The sequence below is a fragment of the Planococcus citri genome, chromosome 3, assembly GCF_950023065.1.
Source record: "Planococcus citri chromosome 3, ihPlaCitr1.1, whole genome shotgun sequence".
NCBI lineage: Eukaryota > Metazoa > Arthropoda > Insecta > Hemiptera > Pseudococcidae > Planococcus > Planococcus citri.
Window position 1 is genome coordinate 42,605,660 of NC_088679.1, and position 19,072 is coordinate 42,624,731.

A 19,072-nucleotide genomic window follows, 5' to 3' on the forward strand; every position below is an offset into this window, starting at 1 on the left:
TAATAGAGAATTTTTTTGTAGTATCAATAGTATCATCGTCCCCTTCTAATGTTATTCTAGTCTAAAAATAATACACATTCGCGAAGTTTCTCTTCGGTAAATTAATGTTGACAAAGAGGCACAGCAGTCATTTTAAAAAATTTGGATCTAGCGCGTGGGTACAACTACCCACGATGGCCTATTTTGAAATTTGACGGGTTGGTATATTCGGGATCAAAACCACGCATTGAAAGGGAAGCTGCATGTCCCAACCAGAAACATACGACTAAACAAAATCCATGTGTTCAGACTTTTTTACTTTAAAAAAAAAAAAGTTATCTAATAATGTAGAAAATGTCTTTAGGGCACCTGAGTCAAATTAAAATTGGCAAATTTCAAAATTTGTCCGTACATTTAAAATATTTCAAAAATAAAGCTTTCTGAAAACGAAAAACAAAAAACCAATAGAATTCAAACGATTGGAAATTCAATTTTCTTAAGCTTCGCTACTCCCTATCATTTCCGGCGTAAAACGCTAGTCTCGCCTCCAGATCGCTTTAAAAAGTTTCGAGAGCATCATTCTTCGAACAGCTCCTGGGTTCTGTAAATTCGCGTTTCTTAAAGAAAAAAACACAATAAATCAGATTATACAGTATTATACCGACCGTATACCGATGGGTACAAAATTTAGAGTCGATTTTTTGAAAAATATTTCCTAGAGAAGTGGAGATTTCAAAATTTGCATTATGTAAAATAGACCTACTTTTTAAAACTTAGTTAGAACATCAGAAGTAATCGCCAAGATACCTCTAACAAGATTTCACGATTACATACGTAGTCTGTTTTAAAACAACTACCTATTCAATTGCTACCACCTTCTTTTTAGTCAATTTGGAAAATGAAATTTAGGCTTTAAACATATTTGTATATTGTTTATTGTAACGGATGTCCCGTACATTTAAGCAAAATTTGTTCAGTTTAACGGATCACTCATAACGTATAGTAATTCGTAGATCCGACCGCGTGAAAATCCATAGCATTTCTCACCGGGCCACCGTGGGAAGTATTATACTAAGCTCGTACACGCTACGTTCATATTTTTCAAAACGACCGCTGCGTCTCGTGTTAATATTAATTTATTGGCATGAAATTTTGGAAATCCCACGTTCCGCTCAAAAAAAAAACATTAGGATGGTGCGTGCAAGAGGTGATCCAAATATTGATTTTGGGAATTCTTTCCAAGACGTAGTCTAGGGGGTCTTTAAGCCAAAGGGTTTCGTGAATTAATTTTTTTGTCTTTTTCCAAAATGAGCTTACAGTTCATGGTCAAAATTTTCGAGGGTGAAGTGAATAAGGAAAGGGAATCATTAAAAAAAAAAATGAATGGGAAACGATGCTCTGAACAGCGCAACAAGTACTCATGTACGAATACCTCAAAAAAACGACTACGTAGCCTATGCAAATCAAATACTCATTCATACTCGTACAGCAGTCGTATAAATACGCTACTCTTTCATCAGTAATTGACACGATACTTGAAATATATACACCAGATATGATATTATACCTATGAAATTATATATCCGGTCGTCGAAAACTCATATTAGATACCGTTTAGAACGTAACGTACCTACCTAGTCGAGTACAAAAAAAAATAATAAAAAATATAAAAAAAATAAAAAGGAAAAAAAAACAAAAACAGACAAACCAACAGCGTTTCGGTACTTGATAGTTGTTTGTTTAAGTGTACAAATGTTACCTACATGTGGGTTGCGTTAATGAGGGATCGGGCAGGACGACGTTACAAGTGTTTCGTTAATACGATACCTGCACATTTGGCCCCCCTGCGCCCTTCGTCTCGCGACGAGTTACTATGGAGATGTAGCGCCGCCAAAGCTCGAGCTTCCAAATCTGAATGTTTTCGTCATCGACGCTATATTCTCTGACAGTTGTTATTCTTCGGAAAAGTTCGGTCTAGCGTTCGACGTAATTCGTACTTTACGCGGGAGAAAGCACAACCGTTTCAAACGGACCGGCTTCAGGCTTCACATTCACCCGTGCTCAATTTTTCCCATTTACTCGTATAGTCCTATCTCTCTCTGTCACATCGCAGGTGAGTTAATTTTCATTGTTCGTATACGTAGAACCCGTCATCGTGATGTTTCCGCAAATCGTCGCCTGATACGTGATTATTTCGTACACTTTTTTTCTGCAACGCTTTAAGTATGTATAGCATAAACAAGTTTGAAAAAGTGCGTCATATTTTTCAGACTTACATCATTTAAAGCGCATCGAGTGCGTATTAAATTTTTATTTACATATCAACTATTTTTACCTATATTTTTACAATAATTTTTTTCTCTATTAAATTCTTTCGTGCGGGGTTGCGCGATCAGCGATCATTATGAATAGGCCGAATAGACGTTCTACTTTGCTGTGTATTATCGTATTTTTCCTACCTAAATATTAAATTTGACAACTTATCGATTAATTTTTCAGCAAACTGGATAGGTACGTAATTAAATAACCTTTTCATATAGACTTACACGACCTATAACTATCTATCGTTCGTATATAATAAACTGTTTTTCGAGTGTAAGTATCTTTAGAAGTTGTTTATCGCACGAACATTTTTCAAAATCGCCCCATATTTCACAAAAACACCGATAGATAAGCCATAAATAAACACAAGAACATCATCATCTTTTCCACGCAACCAAAAGGTTGTTTCTCAAGTCTCGAATGAACTCGGTTTCTTGAGAGAATTATTGTTTATTTTTCCAATGGCTATAAGATCATCATTCGCTGGATGAAACGAGATTATCTTTAATAAGAATATAAAAATTTATCGATTTAACGTGAAACGTGTTAAATCGAGCTTCTTAATCGAATTTACGAGATAATTTTTCAACAAAATCACAATGGTAGAAAATGGATAATTTTTAAAAATTTGAACAGAGGTGGCACATTCTTGCGAGGAAAAGCACCATCACCGAGAGAAATTTCCACAGCATGAATTTACAAAAACAATTCGTACTCTAGTATATAGTATTTTTTTTGTTATTTACTCGTAAATTATACTGACTTAAATTCCTACATGAATTTTGTAGTCATTTTGACCATAACGTCAAAATTGGGACACGTTCACCACTTATTTGTCAATTACTAATTCTCAGTCGTTTGTACTTACATACCCATATTCTTTGAAAATTTACCTTGAACATGCAAAAGTGGTTACTTATCGCGACATCGTCTCGAAATAAAATCAAAGTTCAGCAAAATTTCGTTGATATGGTTCAGATTGAAATATTCATAAGTAAGTACGGGGGAGAGTGAGAGAATATCAGACATGCCTATCAAATCGATTAAAATGAAATTTCCGATAACATGAAACAATGAAACGAAACTTTAGAATGACTCCCCTCTCTCTTCGCCCCTTTCACAATTACTTGGTTTCCAAAAAAAATCAAACTTTCAAATCCTACATACATAACATACGTATACTTAGGAGAAGGGAATAGGATTGAAAACTCAACAGATGGGAATGAAAAGCGATTTTGTTGTTGTTTTGTTCGATTGATTTCACTAGTTTCACTAGTTATAGATTAACTATAATTATTTGAAAAATACCTATGAGAGGAGAATCGTCGAATCGAAATTGTTACAAATTAATTGTTGAACACAGAAAAAAAAGCTACGAATATGAATTTGGTTCCTGAAAAAGTGGGAAAAAACATTGTCCACCCGAATTTCGCAAACGCAATATGAGGAATTGTTTGAACATTTTTCATGATCTAATCAGTGGCCGGAGTTGGTTCTTCTACGTAATTTTTTCGAAGTTTGAAAACCTTCAATCCTTGTAATAGCTGTATGGTCGGCGGATTCATAATTTTAAAAAAAAATAGCTCTTTTTGATAGTTTTTTTTTCAACTTTTAAAATCGTAATCTAATTTAAAATAAATAAAAACCACCCTTCAGCCTTCAGAAAAGTTAAAGCAGGCGAAAACTTGAAGAAACTGCTCCATATATTGAAACTTTGATGTACATATTATGTACCTAGACCTACCTATACATATTTGGGTGAATTGTAAGTCTACACATATTTCTGGAACCACTAAATGCAGTTTTTCAGCTCTTTTTCTTTTCCCGACCAATGTGAGGTAAATTTTACTTACTTTTAATCCAAATATGATTTAAACTTAGAACTAAGGAGGGGGGTGAAAAGATATCAAAAATGACCTTTTTGTGAAATTTTGAAAACTCAGATAGCCTTAGTACAGATCGGAATTCAGAAATTTTCGGCAGCTTCATTTGAGCTCATTTTGTCACCACTAAGACTGCCAATTTTTCAAAATTCGAAAGGAAATGTAAAACTGATCAATTTTATGGCTGATAGATTACACTAGGCAACGGCATATTTGTGTTCGGGTTGAAAATGGGCTTAATCGATAGTTTAGACCCTAAAACAAAAAACAGAGTGGGGTTTTTCAATTTGAGTTGTTTTTGTAGTCAGGAGAGATGATCAAAGTTGCAAAAATGGCCGTTTTTGCCCTATTTCACGAGTTCGTGGAGACATCAGTATTATGTTTCAAAAAAAACCAAGGTCATATTCGGATTCTACGCACTTTTTTAAGTAAACAATTTCACCGGATTTTTTATTTTCGAAGTTTCAAGCGCATACGGAAGATTTTTGTTTGTAACATATCTTAAAACTCGGAGTGAGAGCCTCGCCCGCGCGAACACGGTTCCGAGCCACGAGTACGTGGTGGAGTAACGCCAGCGTCGCGCGCTCCGAGTTTTAAAATATGTTATAAACAAAAATCTTCCGTATGCGCTTGAAACTTCGAAAATCAAAAATCCGGTGAAATTGTTTACTTAAAAAAGTGCGTAGAATCCGAATATGACCTTGGTTTTTTTTGAAACATAATACTGATGTCTCCACAAACTCGTGAAATAGGGCAAAAACGGCCATTTTTGCAACTTTGATCATCTCTCCTGACTACAAAAACAACTCAAATTGAAAAACCCCACTCTGTTTTTTGTTTTAGGGTCTAAACTATCGATTAAGCCCATTTTCAACCCGAACACAAAAAAAAGGTCAAAAATTGTTGCCTAGTGTTATATACCTATTACCTACGTAGGTATTAGGTAAAGGTAAAATAAATGGTGTTCTAGCTACGAGAAAAATTCTCAAACGTACATATGTTTTTTTTGGCGGAAAAGTTTATGTGAATTGCTCATTAGATGAAAAAGGTTGAAGAAAATTGAGTAAACTGAAATTCGAGCAGAAAAATTCAGTTTCACTTCCTTGCCCTCATGATAAATTAATTTCACTTTATCCTCTGTCATGAGAAAATTACTATTGTCTGACGATTCACAGAGATTTTAATATCAAGTGCTTTATAGGTAAAGGTATTCACTATTCAACTGTCCGGGGAGATCTCGTACATACTTGATTTACCTAACTACATATAACCAAATTTTTAAAATTTCAGACACGATAAAAAATATTGAGAATAATTTTTTAACGATTAAAAGCACGCCAACGAAATTAGGTATAGTAGGTAGAGGTACATACATAAAAATTTGAAAACCATAAAAACATCTGAAGATATCTCATATCAATTTTCAGCTCATTTAGCCATTTTTCCAACATTCAATTATTACACTTGGATTTATGAATCATTTCAAGTAAAACGACGCAATCTTGTTAATATAATCAACAAAACTAATTCAACTTTCCAGAGTCTCAAGTAATTTCAAAATTACCCTTACGAAAAAGCCAACTTGATTTTTCAAAATTGGCACACTCAATAGTGCAGAAATCGTCTCTTGAAACCACATTTTTTGTGAATTTCGTATCTGCTATTAATAAACTAAAAAAAAATAAAAGTTTCAACAATGAAACTAGGTGCAAATTTTAAAGACAAACAGAAAGGTTCAGTTTTTTTCTAATTCAAGATAGTCTACTTCGGAAACATAGAGGACTTGAAGGCAGTTGAAATTCCCCCCTCCAAAAAACATTTGAAGGGGAAAAAATGAATGTTCTGGGTTTTGAACATCAGTTCTAGCATAACCATGGAAAACGAACAAAAAAGGTTCTGTTTTGTAACACAATGGCCTACCTCAGTCATAAGGAAGCTACAAGCAATAAAATTACAAGTGTCTCACCAGAATATTCTAGTAAATAAGTAAGCAGGTACCTCTACCTATTTATAGATAAATTTTTCAGTTTTAAATTCAAAAGAAATTTTCAATAATTTTCAACATGACCCTTCCAATTCTGTTAACTTGAGCAAATTTCATAAAAACCAAATACAGGGGAAAAGTTATCCTATCGTACACCGGCGATGAACTAAGTTCCATTCCAGTCAGTGGTAATCATTTTTCATTGTCTTTTCATAAAAATATGCCTACCACCATTCCTTTCCGCCCTCTCCAAATATTAGGTAGGTATTGTCAAGTTCAAGTTCAAACATTTTGCATTCGACTACACAAAATACAATATTTCCTACGTGATCGTGACAAAACATGAAACCTATTTGTTAACTGGCAGAGGCTCGAATAATAACATTCATCTTTATTCCTAAATCCTAAAAGCTTTATTTTTTGACTAAAAATTTAAGCTATAAAAATATCCTCAAAATTACGTGGCAAAATATTATATTCCTTAAAAAAACAAAAACATTTACCAAAAACGTTGAAAGTCATATCGGGTAACTTTTCGTTATAAACCTTTAATATTTCTTATTGAAACTTAAACGGTAAAGTAAATATTTTTAAAATGAGGAAGCACTCAACGAGCCGTAAGTTAAAGTTAACCATTTTGCGTTATTATTGCAAAATTTTATGCTAATTTATTATGCGCCTGATATTAATAGCTTATACACCCAAGTAAGTATACCATAATTGGAAATCAAATATCGAAATATCACGTACCATATTTCGTTCAAGTACCATGCTTTAAGAAACAAGCATAAGACAAGTTTTCTCAATATTTTAATTTTGTTACCCGAATCAATATTTATACGAACAAATTGGAAAATAATTTCAAATTGAATATCGAAATATGTTCGCCGATAAAGTTTCAAAGTAGCGAGATTGAAAAATATACAAATTTTCTCAAATCGTTCGTCGTTTGGTTATCTATAGATATACCAAACCACAGCATTTATTTTTGAGAGAAACAGAAAGAGGTCAAAAAATACGAAGTTATATCACTTGGGATAAATTGTCAATTAACGGTGGAATAAATTTGAAAATAATTGAGATCAGAATGATAACTATACGTAGAAGGCGCCTCCGCAAAATTATTACTTAATCGTTCGTTCCATCTTTTTCTTCTATCGTTTTGTAATTCAACGGTATACGGTATAGGGTATATGTATTGTATTTTGCAAAGTAAAGGTTCATAAACGAAAACGAAACTAAATTTCAAATTATTAAAACAGATGTTAAGAAATTACCTCGAAACAAATGAATAGCCTTATATACGTGCATAACTTGTCAAAAATACAAATTGAAGAAAGTTTATCCCTCGGTGATGCGTAGGTGTTGGGAGTTTTTTCTCTTTGACTGTTTTTTGATGTGGGTTATGTTGAAATTCTTCACAGATAGCTTCTTTCTATACGTTATTTCGCCATTACCGTATACACCAGAAGTTCTTTTCGATAAACAAGATGGATTAGTGTAGGATAAAATTCATTCTTATAAATTCTCTCTTCGTAACTTAATTTTGTTGCGAACAAATACTACACTATATTTAAATAACGAGTAGGTATTCGTTCGATTTTTTCCCCAGCACAAAAGAACAACTTTTTAGCTAACTTTTTGTGTTCGTAAAAATTCACCATTCCCGCCATTTTCTCTATAGCTTGCTTATCTAACCTATCCACTAACGTATCTCTATACACATTATATACTTACATACCAACCAACCTATCTAGATACCTAATTTACCTATACCAATTGAACAGTTCGCTTGAACTTGGCTCATACCTATCTTTTTTTCGGCGAAAAATTAATTTAAAGTTTTAAAACGAAAAATACTCCAGATGATTGTACATTTTGTAAGATAACTCTGATTAAAATGTTATTTTAAATAAAAGAGAATTATATTTAGTTCGTGCTAAATGAAATTTCTACCTACTCAATTCAGAAAATACTCGAGAGTGATTTGTTGCGTAATGAAATCCATCATACACTATAGACTTCCACTTCAGCAAGTTCGTTCTTTCTTTTGTTTAATGGTACAGCAAATAAACATCAAATCAATCGACTCTTCTGCTTTATAATCAAACAAAACGCACTATTTCTCGCACATTTATCTTGTAATAATGTAGGATATGGAATGCTCTCACTGTTTTATGTTAGTAATCAAAGAAAATAATTATACAGATGTGCAAAAATGCCCACATATCATGTGGACACCACATCCCCTCTTCCTCAAGTAAAACACGAAGGGTGGTTTATTTCTCTTGAAGTTGAAGATGGATTGAAGAGAAATAAAAACAGGCACAGTAAAAAAGTGGCAAAAAATTTTGGGTTTCTGAGCTGATTCAACATTATCTACATAAATTGAACACAACAAACTGTAATTTTTTCAGACTTTTAAATGATGCTCTGAGAATTTCTTTATCACGACATTAAACTATGAAATTTTGAATATGTTTAAAAAAAGGCGTTGAATCTCCTTAGAATTTTCTTTCACGATATGACTAACAAATTTTATACTCGTAACTTGAAAAGTGAAACAAAATCTCTCTTAATCTGAGAAGTTTAATTTTTTAATTTCTAATTCAAATTTGAACAGTTTTCTAGGAATTTTAATTTGAAAAAAAGCAAACGCTTTCAAAAATTCATATTTTTTAACGCTCGAAATTTTTAAAAGTTCAAACTACACAGCTTATAACGATCCAAAAAAAGACAATTTAGCACGAGCTAGAAAATTGAGATGGCCTTTTGAATAAAATATTAATAATTTTTAATATTTCAAAATTTTTAAATTTTGAATTAGAAGCTACTACGTTACGAAATGTTTTGACGCGTTATAAAGAGCAAGGGCATACTGATCAACATACACATTTTCTTTTTCAAAAAAACGAGTAGGTAGGTACAGGTACTTATTTCAAAGTATTTTTTTGTCGAATACATATATACGTCTGCTGGACTTCCTACATCAAAGTCGGTTCATTTTGTGATGATATCTATCTGCACAAATCAATAATGGATGAAATACGTATTTGAAGACTTACGTTTCTTCATGTTTTTTCTAAAATTTACCCACGCAAAGATGTGGAACAGATTCCACATTTATATTGGTAGGTATTGGTTTTTGCTTTCAGCTTTTTTTCCCAAGGGCTTGGGAATGTTGAATGAAAACACAATGATGATGTTATATATTTCATTACATTTTCAATAGCACATCAATGAGAAATTACTCTCATGCTACGTGCAAACAATTTTTTTGAGGTGCCGAAAACAAGTCGATACGTTTAAATGAATCAAACTGGACCTAAACTGAGTAATTTTTGAAACATTTCAAATTTTAATTCCAGCTTTACACCTTGAATTAGAGAATATCATTATCATATCCAGAACTGGCTATTAACCAATTATAAAATGTTAAGGAAACGTTACAGGTGTAAATGGTACCCGAAAGTTATGGAGAGGTTATCACACCATCATCAAAACTACATAAATAAAATATGTCCTATTGAACGCCTGTCATAATATATTATTTCAAATTAAAAATAGGCACACTCAAGATGAGTTGCCTAAGAGTCGAATCAAGGAATAAAAGCCAACTGTAGATTAAAATGGGACACCTTGTACTGTACAATAATTGCGATGAACAAATAACACTAGTTCTGGAAATTGTTTAGATGGAAATTTCAGAACTAAGCCCAACATTCAATAAATAAATTTCATTCGAAATATGTACGTTTTAATTACCCTAGTTATCTGAAAACATAGGCACATAATGAAACGAGGAAAAATTTTAAATCGTAGAAAAGCCTATGCAACCGTTACTGAAATATTTGTTGTCAATTTTTCACTAGATAGTCGTAAGTACACAACATAAAGAGAAAGTGGCTCAACATTCAAGCCGTCAGATTCTCAAAGGGCTTATTCAAACTACAAATTTTACAGCCGAACTACACCTCGAATTAATTATACATAGTGTTAATTTCGCCCGGTTCCTCGATAATACGAAAAATCCACCCTACTCACGTTTCGCTTCTAATTGTCTTCCATTTTAAAAATAATTTCCAGCTTTTTAAAAGTATCTTTTCATAGCATTTCTCCTACACCTGTACCGTTTTTGAAATTTTAATCGGATTGATACATAAATTAAATAACCTCCATTAACATTCATTAACGCGTTATGCATTTTTTCAACAAAATGAGTTTACAGAGCTTACCTGTTTTGATAAAACCGCGAGAGAAAGAGTAAAAATAACGAATACGGTGTTGGCCTTATTCGAATTCATTTTTGACGTTGGCAGTTTCAAATCAAACGAGAACAAGTTATTCGTTAATTAGAAATTCGGAATGGAGATCAAATTTTTAAAGTAAAAACAGACTCGAAAAGATCAACTTATACGAATTAATCTTCAATTTTTCGATCCCATCGACAACACATTTTTATAGCGAAGTTATCCGTCTTCAAAATTTAAAATCAACTGAACAATAATTTTTAACCAAATTCTAAAAATCAGAATTACAACCTGTTGAATAAAGAAATTCGCTCTGTAAATTCTCAAAGTGTTATAGGTAAGCATCTATTTTGAGCTACATGTTGGCTTCTTTTAAATAGAAAGAGAAAATAAAATGAAAAAGCACACTTCATTTTCCTTTTTTGTAGTCACGTGCAATTTTTTTTCGATGATGGCATCAAATTTTCGTTGTTTAAAATTTTGTACACATACCTACATCTGAGAGAATTTTTTCATTTATCATTTTTTTTTTAATTTACCAAAAGCTTTCCATATCAAGAGAACGACTAATTTCGTTCCAGAACGTTTTTAGCTCGTCTCAAAAAATTTTCACTTCATTTTTGAATTTGAAACATGGTGTTGGTTTGATCAAGTAGCACGTACATCGAATAATATAAAAAGAGAAGCAGGCCAAATGAAGAGTTGACCTTTCAAAAAGTCTATTCATTTAATCAGCTAGGTACCTAGTAGAGGATTTTTTTTCAAATTCTTAAGAATATAAACGATAGTAACCTATTCACAGCACAACATTTTAAATGTGATTCAGAATCTGCTTGAAATGGATACCTAAATTTTCAAAAGTATAAAAATGTAGTCACTTCCTCCCTCCCTCTTCTTAATTGGATAAGTTACATGAACTTTACACGTACATACAATTTTGAATTAATTACAACGTGGGATTTTTTTTTAAAATAATGAAATGGTATTAAGCAGACAGCTAATTATGTACCTACGTATTTCAAAATTTTCTTTTTTTAGACCATTGTTCATCACCATTGTTCTTTTTCATCGACATTTTAATTTAATATTTTTTTATATAACCACAAATAGCCAGATTCAAACACTTCGCAAAATAAAAACGTACCAATTATTTTCAATGGCCAGAAGAAAAAACATTCTTTTCCATTTCTCGGCTTCTTAAAAATTTATTAAACTCACGCAAGTTCCATATTCGATTTCTTTTCTTTTCCATTCTTTCTATTCTTTTCTTTTTTTTAATCATTAGGTATATCACGATCGAATTGCCAGAATAGCCTTTTCATATGGCGCTTTTACCTTTTGTGTGTTAGGTATATTTTTGGTAATATTTTCACCATCCTCCGCTACCGTCTGATTCGTTACTACAATAGTTCTTTACGAAATCTAATAAGTGTTCGTATTTATAAAAGATTTTGCCTCTTAGCAATGAAAAAAACAAACTTGTAGGGTTTCTTTTTGAGTTTTTTCAATTTTCAGTAGCCAACTAGGTCCATTGCGTACGCGTACAACGATAAAATTGGAAAGAAATCCGTAAAATTTTAAAGTTATACTAATGAACAAAGTGCTTAAGAGTATCTAATGAATAGATTATGTGAAGCTGATAGCTGTATTCGAAACTTTTCGAGGTACCTGGTTTCATTTTTGTTGTTGAAAAGAACGCGCTTGACCTTAATTCATAATAGGTAACATAAAAACAATTTCATTCATTCACTTATTAAGTAGGTACCTATATTTTCACTCGAAAAATTGATTTTTTTTTAAAATTTCAATTAAACTTCTTTGTGTTGAATTAATTATTACGAGATATTTTTTTGAAGATACATAGATTTTCTACTATCAATTCTAAGCTTTTATACTTTTTTTCACGTGTACAGGGTGTTCCAAAATAAATGACCATTTTTAAATGACTGAATAGGAGATTCATCCTCATAGCGCAAGTTCGTATGTTTGTCTACTCCAAGAATTCAATCATATGTATTGTGGGTGAATACCTAGAACCCTCTTATGCTGAAATGTTTAATATTGAAAAAGTTGTTAATAGAGCCGAACTCTAGTCAAAAGCCTAGTTATGGACATGCCTTTGCTCCTTCAACTTCAGGGATAGGCAAACATAAGTACTTACATACTTACACTTGAGAATGTAAAGATACCTATTACCTATTATAGCCTCTTATGAAGCACCCTGTATAACGATCAAGTCCTACATTCTTAGATGTATCAAAACTGACTCGACTACAAATTTCTTCATTTTTTTTTCTCAAGACGCCGCGTAAAATTTTAATAACATAATCTAATACTTTAATTTTGAGCCAGGTTTAATTTTCGGCCGTCGCAATACCTTTAAAAGTCAATTACTTGCCACAAATTCTACCATAATTAAGGCAAATTAAATATAATACTTGGCGATAAACGAAGCGTCGTCGCAAGCTCACGGATTAGTGATACAGGTGCCATTCTGTCTAACAATTTGGCACACCCACGTGTACGGAAAAATTGATTAAAATTAAACCCCGATGAACAAGGTTTTTGCGTAGAAACGTAATTAAATTAGCCGGAATTCGATTACGTTTTACTGGGAATTAATCTTTTTACTTTTTTTTTTAATTTTATTTTTTCGTTATTGCGGTTTAACAAAAATAATATATTGATGTTTATTTTTACGAATGCGACAATTTGAGAGATATTCGGTGAAACGTGCTTCTTTTTTATTTGTGTTAAAAAGTGAGCAGTGAATAGTGAATGAAAAGGAAAACGAAAGTTTATTTAGGTTCAAAGAAAAATAACAATGTGGTCCAAATTACGTCAAAATTATCACATACGATGAACCAACGTGAACATGAAATTATTACAAGTTCTTTTTCGTTATATTCTTTTATGTAGTTAATGCGTACATGGAGCTTTTTCTATTAAAATGAGCGCGGTAGTTTAATTGAAAAATATTAATTTTCATATAACGCAACGTCGTTGTACAAGAGGTCTGTAGATAGTTTCGGTGGCGGCGGCTGAGCTGATCGAAAATCCAACATTTCATCTTGTTTTAGAAAAAAAAGAGCGAGGGCGAAAGCATTTCAAAATTTCAATTTGCGAAGAAAAAAGCAATTTTTTTCAATATGAGATCATACCTACAATGAAAATGTATAGGTACCTCATTTGAAATTTAACGCATTATTTTAAAGTAAATGTGTATTTTGGGTACACCGTGCATGTCAGTTAAAAGGGAAGACCAAAGTTGATATTTTAATCTAGACGATACTATAATCTTTGTGTTATAAAATAAAATCTCCGTTATTAATAATTTTTTTTCTAATGTGGTAATGAAGCTAAAACTAAATTATGAAAAAAACTTTTAATCCTCGTTATGATTTTAGGACATTAATTCAGAAAAATCTGAAACTTTGGAAGGTTCTAATGGTTGCTTTCTGTAATTTACTTCACCAAAAGAAAAACATAAATACTTATTGATTAAAATACGTCAATCATCAATTTTTATAATTTTTTTTTTCATTAAAATAAATTTTATTTTTTCACATAAAATTAATCAGACACTTTTTTCACGATCCATCTTTCTTTATCGAAAGTTCAAATTTTTAATGAATAAAATTTTCCAATTTTCTCGGCTACTCAATTGTCAATCAGACGCAACTTTTCCAATATTTTCCTTAAAAAAGGTGTTACCAAGTATGAAATTTTTCCAATTAATCAATTTCTTCCATAAGAAGAGGATTATCTGCCGAACAATCCTCGTTCGACCTGAGCCTGACCTCTCAAGTTTCAACGACTGTATTGGGCAATATATTCCTTCGAAGTTACCTGAGTAGAGGAAGGAGGAAAGAATGTTTAAATTTTATAACTGAAAATCTATAAATTTTACAACCTGACTGCAAAATTTCAGTAGGTATAAGTTTACTACATTTTGTTTCAGTGTTTTCTAAAAAGAAAAGCCATTAGGTACTTTTACGAATTTATATAGGTAACTGACTGACGTATACCAAATTACAACTACTAAATCCCTATTTTCCCAACTTCAACTATAGGTAACTGTCAAAAGTGTACCTACACCACCCATCGAGACGACACAGTTTTCATAATTTACTCGAAGGAGTAACATACATCGACCTCACATCCAGTTTCCTGAAATGTGTCTACGTACTTTGAGAATTGTAGGGGCCAAACTCTCAAATTTTTTCGTAGTTATGAAAATGAAGTTGTGTAACATGCTGGCGAACAAGATTAAGGTTCTACAATAAGATCATCCATCTCCGAAACTGAAGGAGCCGTGTGCACAAAAATGTTTACAGCGAATCGATCTTTATTTTCAGTCATTTTACACTCTCGCAAATTTTTTTTTCAAAGGAAGATCATTTTGCAAAACAAGATTAGTATTCGTTTGGATTGCTCTGAAAATTAAAATTCAATTTTTTAAAATTTCAAGCGTAGCTCCTTCAGTTTCCAAAACACGCAAAGAACAAGATCTCAAGAGCATCTCATCTACGCCTATACTGCAGTACTGCAGTTGGTACGTAAAAATACTCGTCCTCGTGATCTAGTGGGTAGTCCTAGGTAGTAGGTACATTAAATACACAACACACGTGATAATTCGCAGTCTTCCTCATACCACCGTACAACGTACATAGGTAGTCCATTAAGCAAAAAACATAATTCTCCCTTTGAAACGATCTCCAGTATCAACAGGTTCCCGATCACGATGATCTAGCGAGCATCTACAAAAAATCACCAACCATGTAAATTTACCATCTCTCGATAAGATTGCGCAACCCTGAAAACCGGTTTATCATTGCTATTTTATACCGACTTATTGAGGAAAAAAATCATTAAATACACATAATTTATTTAGCTGACTATTTCTGAACATAAATAATTTTCAGGCGATATATTTTTCACACGCGGTAATGTTATTATCGAATTATGGCGGAAAATAAAATCGAACGCAAAAAAGTATTTTCAAAAAAATCTAAAAGTGAAGACGTGAGACCGGTCACCGAAAATGGAACATCATCCGCGAGACGAACAACTATTTCATCGAATTCGAGTGTTAAATCAACAAAATCCCAACTATCTCACATGTATGGATCTTTGACAGAGAGCGATCTAACTTATAAGGTAAATATTTTTCGTCCTTCGCAAAGAAAACTCACCTTATTTGTATTCTTAAAAGGTTCGACCATGTATAGCGTTAATATTTCTTCTTGAGACAACAAATTTTGGGTAAATGAAAAATTTTCAAAACACTGTTGAAAAACATAATACCTACGATAACTATGTTTTCATACTTTTCCATGCACCATCGTGCGAGAAATAAACATTTTTCCCTGTAAGAATTACACTCGTAAAATGCTTTTATCGACTTGAGTATCGAACAACATCTGTCTTATAGAAACAGGAAAGAGAAGGAGATCATAAAGTACAGCAATTATTTCGATTAGAATGTTCCTTTAATTAAAAATTTTCAAATGATGTAAAAATTGAACATAAAACTCAACGTTTGAAATCTCAGCACATACAAATCTTATACTCGTTTTGAAATATACCTAAGGTAAATGTAATAAAATACAGGAATATTATTTGTTGTATGAAAAATAAATACCCACATGTAAAATGAACAAACCGAATAAAAATAGAAGATAACAAAGATACTACTCATGTAAAAAGAAATGTTAACGCAAAATTCAATTTTCATTTTTCCACATACCTACCTAACCGATTACCTATAAAATAAAAGTTTTCAGGCGACGAATAAAATTTCTAAACTGTTGTCTAGATACATATTTGAGCCGACTTGTTATTCAATGAATTTTTTTAAATGAAAAAGCAATACCTACTTTTTGTAGTGTTAATTTAATGTTCTTATAGCACCAATAAAATGTAGATAGGTACTTATTCCTTAATATAAAAAAACACTCCTGGGTTCAAATGATAATAAATTTTTGAATTTTTGAAAGATTTACACAGCGTTGTGGAAAATTTATCGAATAAAATTCTTTAAAATAGAAAAATCTTACGCTATCATACGAAAGTAACAAAACAAAAAAACATAATTTACAAACAGATGAACAAACTTCTCAAATCTATTCCGCTTTCTTCCCAACCAAGAAAATCAATTAATTAATTAATCCGGCAAAGATTTCAAAGAAAAGGAAAAATACAAAATTTAAAATGTTAATAATTTCAATCATAAGGAAAAGAGCAGGCCAAAAGAGAAACAAAACCTTCCAAAGTATCACTGCGGTTGGTTTTTTCAATTTAAATAAAACTAATTACAGCGTCGTGGCTAATTTTCGGTTTCCATTAAAGGCTGGTTCATTTATCACGCTAAAAACAACGATGATCGTTAATTATAAAAGTTGATTGGAGTTTTAAAAAATAATTTTTCAAAATTTAACTTTTGACAATTAAAAAATACTCGATAAATGGATACGAATAAATCTTAATTCTCGACGTAAGTGGAAATTTACACAGCTAAATTTCCTGATTCCTGATACCGTTTTAATACCTTTGTAAACTAATCTCAATCATGTATCAACTTTACAGCTAGTAATACTCGGGGATTCTGGAGTAGGAAAGACGTGTTTACTACTGAAATTCCGAGATAACACCTTTTTATCTGGTAACTTCATATCAACCGTTGGTATAGACTATAGGGTGAGATTTAGTTATAAATTAATTCTGCTTCAAGCTCTCTAACTTTCTACCACATCGAGCAAATAATTTTTTTCTAATCATGTTACACATATTGCTGAAGAAATACTCCCTCAACGTATTCTTCCATTACAGAACAAAGTAGTCGATATAGATGGAACAAAAGTGAAATTACAAATTTGGGATACCGCAGGGCAAGAAAGATTTCGAAGCGTGACGCACGCTTACTACAGAGACGCGCACGGTACCATTTTTGTTGTTTTCAATTTTCATGCCGACCGATTTAATTTCGACGAAACTGATGTTGACATTTTTATTTTGATTTTAGCTTTATTATTGCTGTACGATGTCACCAACAAAACCAGTTTCGATAATATTCGAGCATGGCTAGGAGAAATAAAGGAGTACGCTCAAGATGACGTTGTTATCATGTTATTAGGTAGGTAACGAAAAAAAATGAGACTTTAATGCTACAAAACACATTCCTTTTAACTATGAACTATAATGACCTTTCGTGTAAAATTTTTCAATTGTATATTCCACCAAACATAAAAATAACATGAGTACAGATGGTAAAAATTTCGAATTTTCAAATTGAGATTTTTTTATAATTCAGTTAGTTTCCGTTGGAAGCATATTGAAGCTCAGTTTTCGAAAAAAATACCAATTGATGATTTGGTCGGGAGGAGAGCGAAGGAGAGGGGACAATTTTTTGAGAAAAAGAAAATATCAACCACCAATTTTGAACTGTTGATTACAAATTGTTATTTTATTTTATTGCATCTTTCAGGAAATAAGACGGATTGTAAAACATCATCAAGAGTTATTCGTAGAGAAGATGGAGAGAAATTAGCAAAAGAATACAATGTCGCATTTATGGAAACTTCCGCTAAAACAGGGCTAAATGTTGATCTGGCTTTTACCGCAATAGCAAGGTGAGAAATGAAAATTGAATAAGTACCTATGTATTATTTTTGGTTTGTCCTTGTACAGGAAATATTTCGATAAAAAGTAAACATTCATTCGTTCTGGATTATTGATGAGTTTTCCTGCCTCAAAGTGACGTCTATAATAATATACATTTATAAGTTATTAACATTTAGTAGGTAGAAAAAGAATCGTTTCGAAATAAATTCAAGGTTTTAATATGCAGATTGCTTCATTCGATTTTGATTTACTTATATAGAAATTCGTACGTTTTTGTTTTCAGAGAATTGTTATCGAAAAATTGCAAAGAATCGAATAATTCCGGATTCAAAGTACAAGATTACATTAGAGAACAAACACAGAAAAACACCTGCGTGCCCTGTGGTACCTAAGATTTTCCCGGACAGCATAACTACATGAATCATATCCAATTCAATTATTCTATTTCTGTTTTTGTAAATAATTTCGCCCAAGTTCAGATGTGAAAATAAGAAATCTATTCCGCAGTTACCAAAATTTCAACTTCCAGTTCAAATTCTTCATGTACTTAAGTATTATCATTATTACCTATCTATTACATATTTTGTTCTAGTTGTTTTATACGAAAATATCAACTCGATTAATTATAAGCTTGTTATAAATGTTGCGCACAAATTGAAAAATTACGTTTTTAAAATTCAATATTTCTTTCTTCAATGTCGTATTACTATTCATTGGGTAGGCCAGGAATATTCATAAAGAAAGAAACGCTTACTTTTTAGCAAACTTGCACTCCGCCGAAAGTTCGTCATGTTGGTTAACAGTGACAATTTCACGAGTCCATATTCACACGGAAATCTTCTTCAGTTTCTACCACTTTACATGCCATAATTTCAGCGAATTTTCGATTTTAGGGTAATCAACAGGTTGGTATTCGTCTTCGCTATCGTAAAACAAACGCGACGATTCGTTGTCGTGATACTGACCGGAAACCGTAGCGATTATAGGAACTTGTTTATTAATGCTAACAAAATGGCATACGATTAATAATC

The 19,072-nt window shown here is 32.0% G+C and overlaps 2 protein-coding genes across 9 annotated transcripts in view; one reads left to right on the top strand and one right to left on the bottom strand.

Moving 5' to 3' along the window:
- The window catches only part of WDR79 (WD repeat domain 79), a 29,971-nt gene that overhangs the window by 8,978 nt on the left and 1,921 nt on the right, over positions 1–19,072 (bottom strand). For 2 of the 5 annotated variants that reach the window (XR_010557418.1, XR_010557416.1), the window contains exon 8: positions 18,796–19,044. Coding sequence is in view for 1 of the 5 variants with exons in the window: in XM_065354121.1 (XP_065210193.1) it covers positions 18,891–19,044 (154 nt within the window). In the remaining 4 variants the exon portion in view is untranslated. Of the gene's footprint in view, positions 1–13,778; positions 15,179–18,075; positions 18,181–18,464; positions 19,045–19,072 lie in introns of those variants that run through there. The other 3 variants (XR_010557417.1, XR_010557419.1, XM_065354121.1) reach the window with 3 other exon arrangements.
- On the top strand, positions 1,894–18,722 carry LOC135838479 (ras-related protein Rab-37-like). 4 transcript variants are annotated; one of them, XM_065354128.1, is made up of 7 exons: positions 1,894–2,202; positions 15,344–15,578; positions 17,007–17,117; positions 17,250–17,358; positions 17,443–17,553; positions 17,905–18,049; positions 18,325–18,722. In XM_065354128.1, the coding sequence occupies exons 2-7, from the start codon at positions 15,384–15,386 to the stop codon at positions 18,431–18,433; spliced, it is 780 nt and encodes a 259-aa protein (XP_065210200.1). In that variant the 5' UTR covers positions 1,894–2,202; positions 15,344–15,383; the 3' UTR covers positions 18,434–18,722. The 4 variants fall into 4 exon arrangements, with proteins under 4 accessions (XP_065210200.1, XP_065210198.1, XP_065210197.1 ...); XM_065354126.1 differs by having other exon boundaries at positions 1,895–2,092; XM_065354125.1 differs by having other exon boundaries at positions 2,099–2,274.

Coding starts and splice junctions, on each gene's coding strand:
- LOC135838479 (XM_065354128.1), top strand. CDS start 15,384: ATGGCGGAAAATAAAATCGAACGCAAAAAAGTATTTTCAAAAAAATCT. Junction 17,359..17,442: donor TTACTACAGAGACGCGCACG/GTACCATTTTTG, acceptor TTTTGATTTTAG/CTTTATTATTGCTGTACGAT. Junction 17,554..17,904: donor CGTTGTTATCATGTTATTAG/GTAGGTAACGAA, acceptor TGCATCTTTCAG/GAAATAAGACGGATTGTAAA.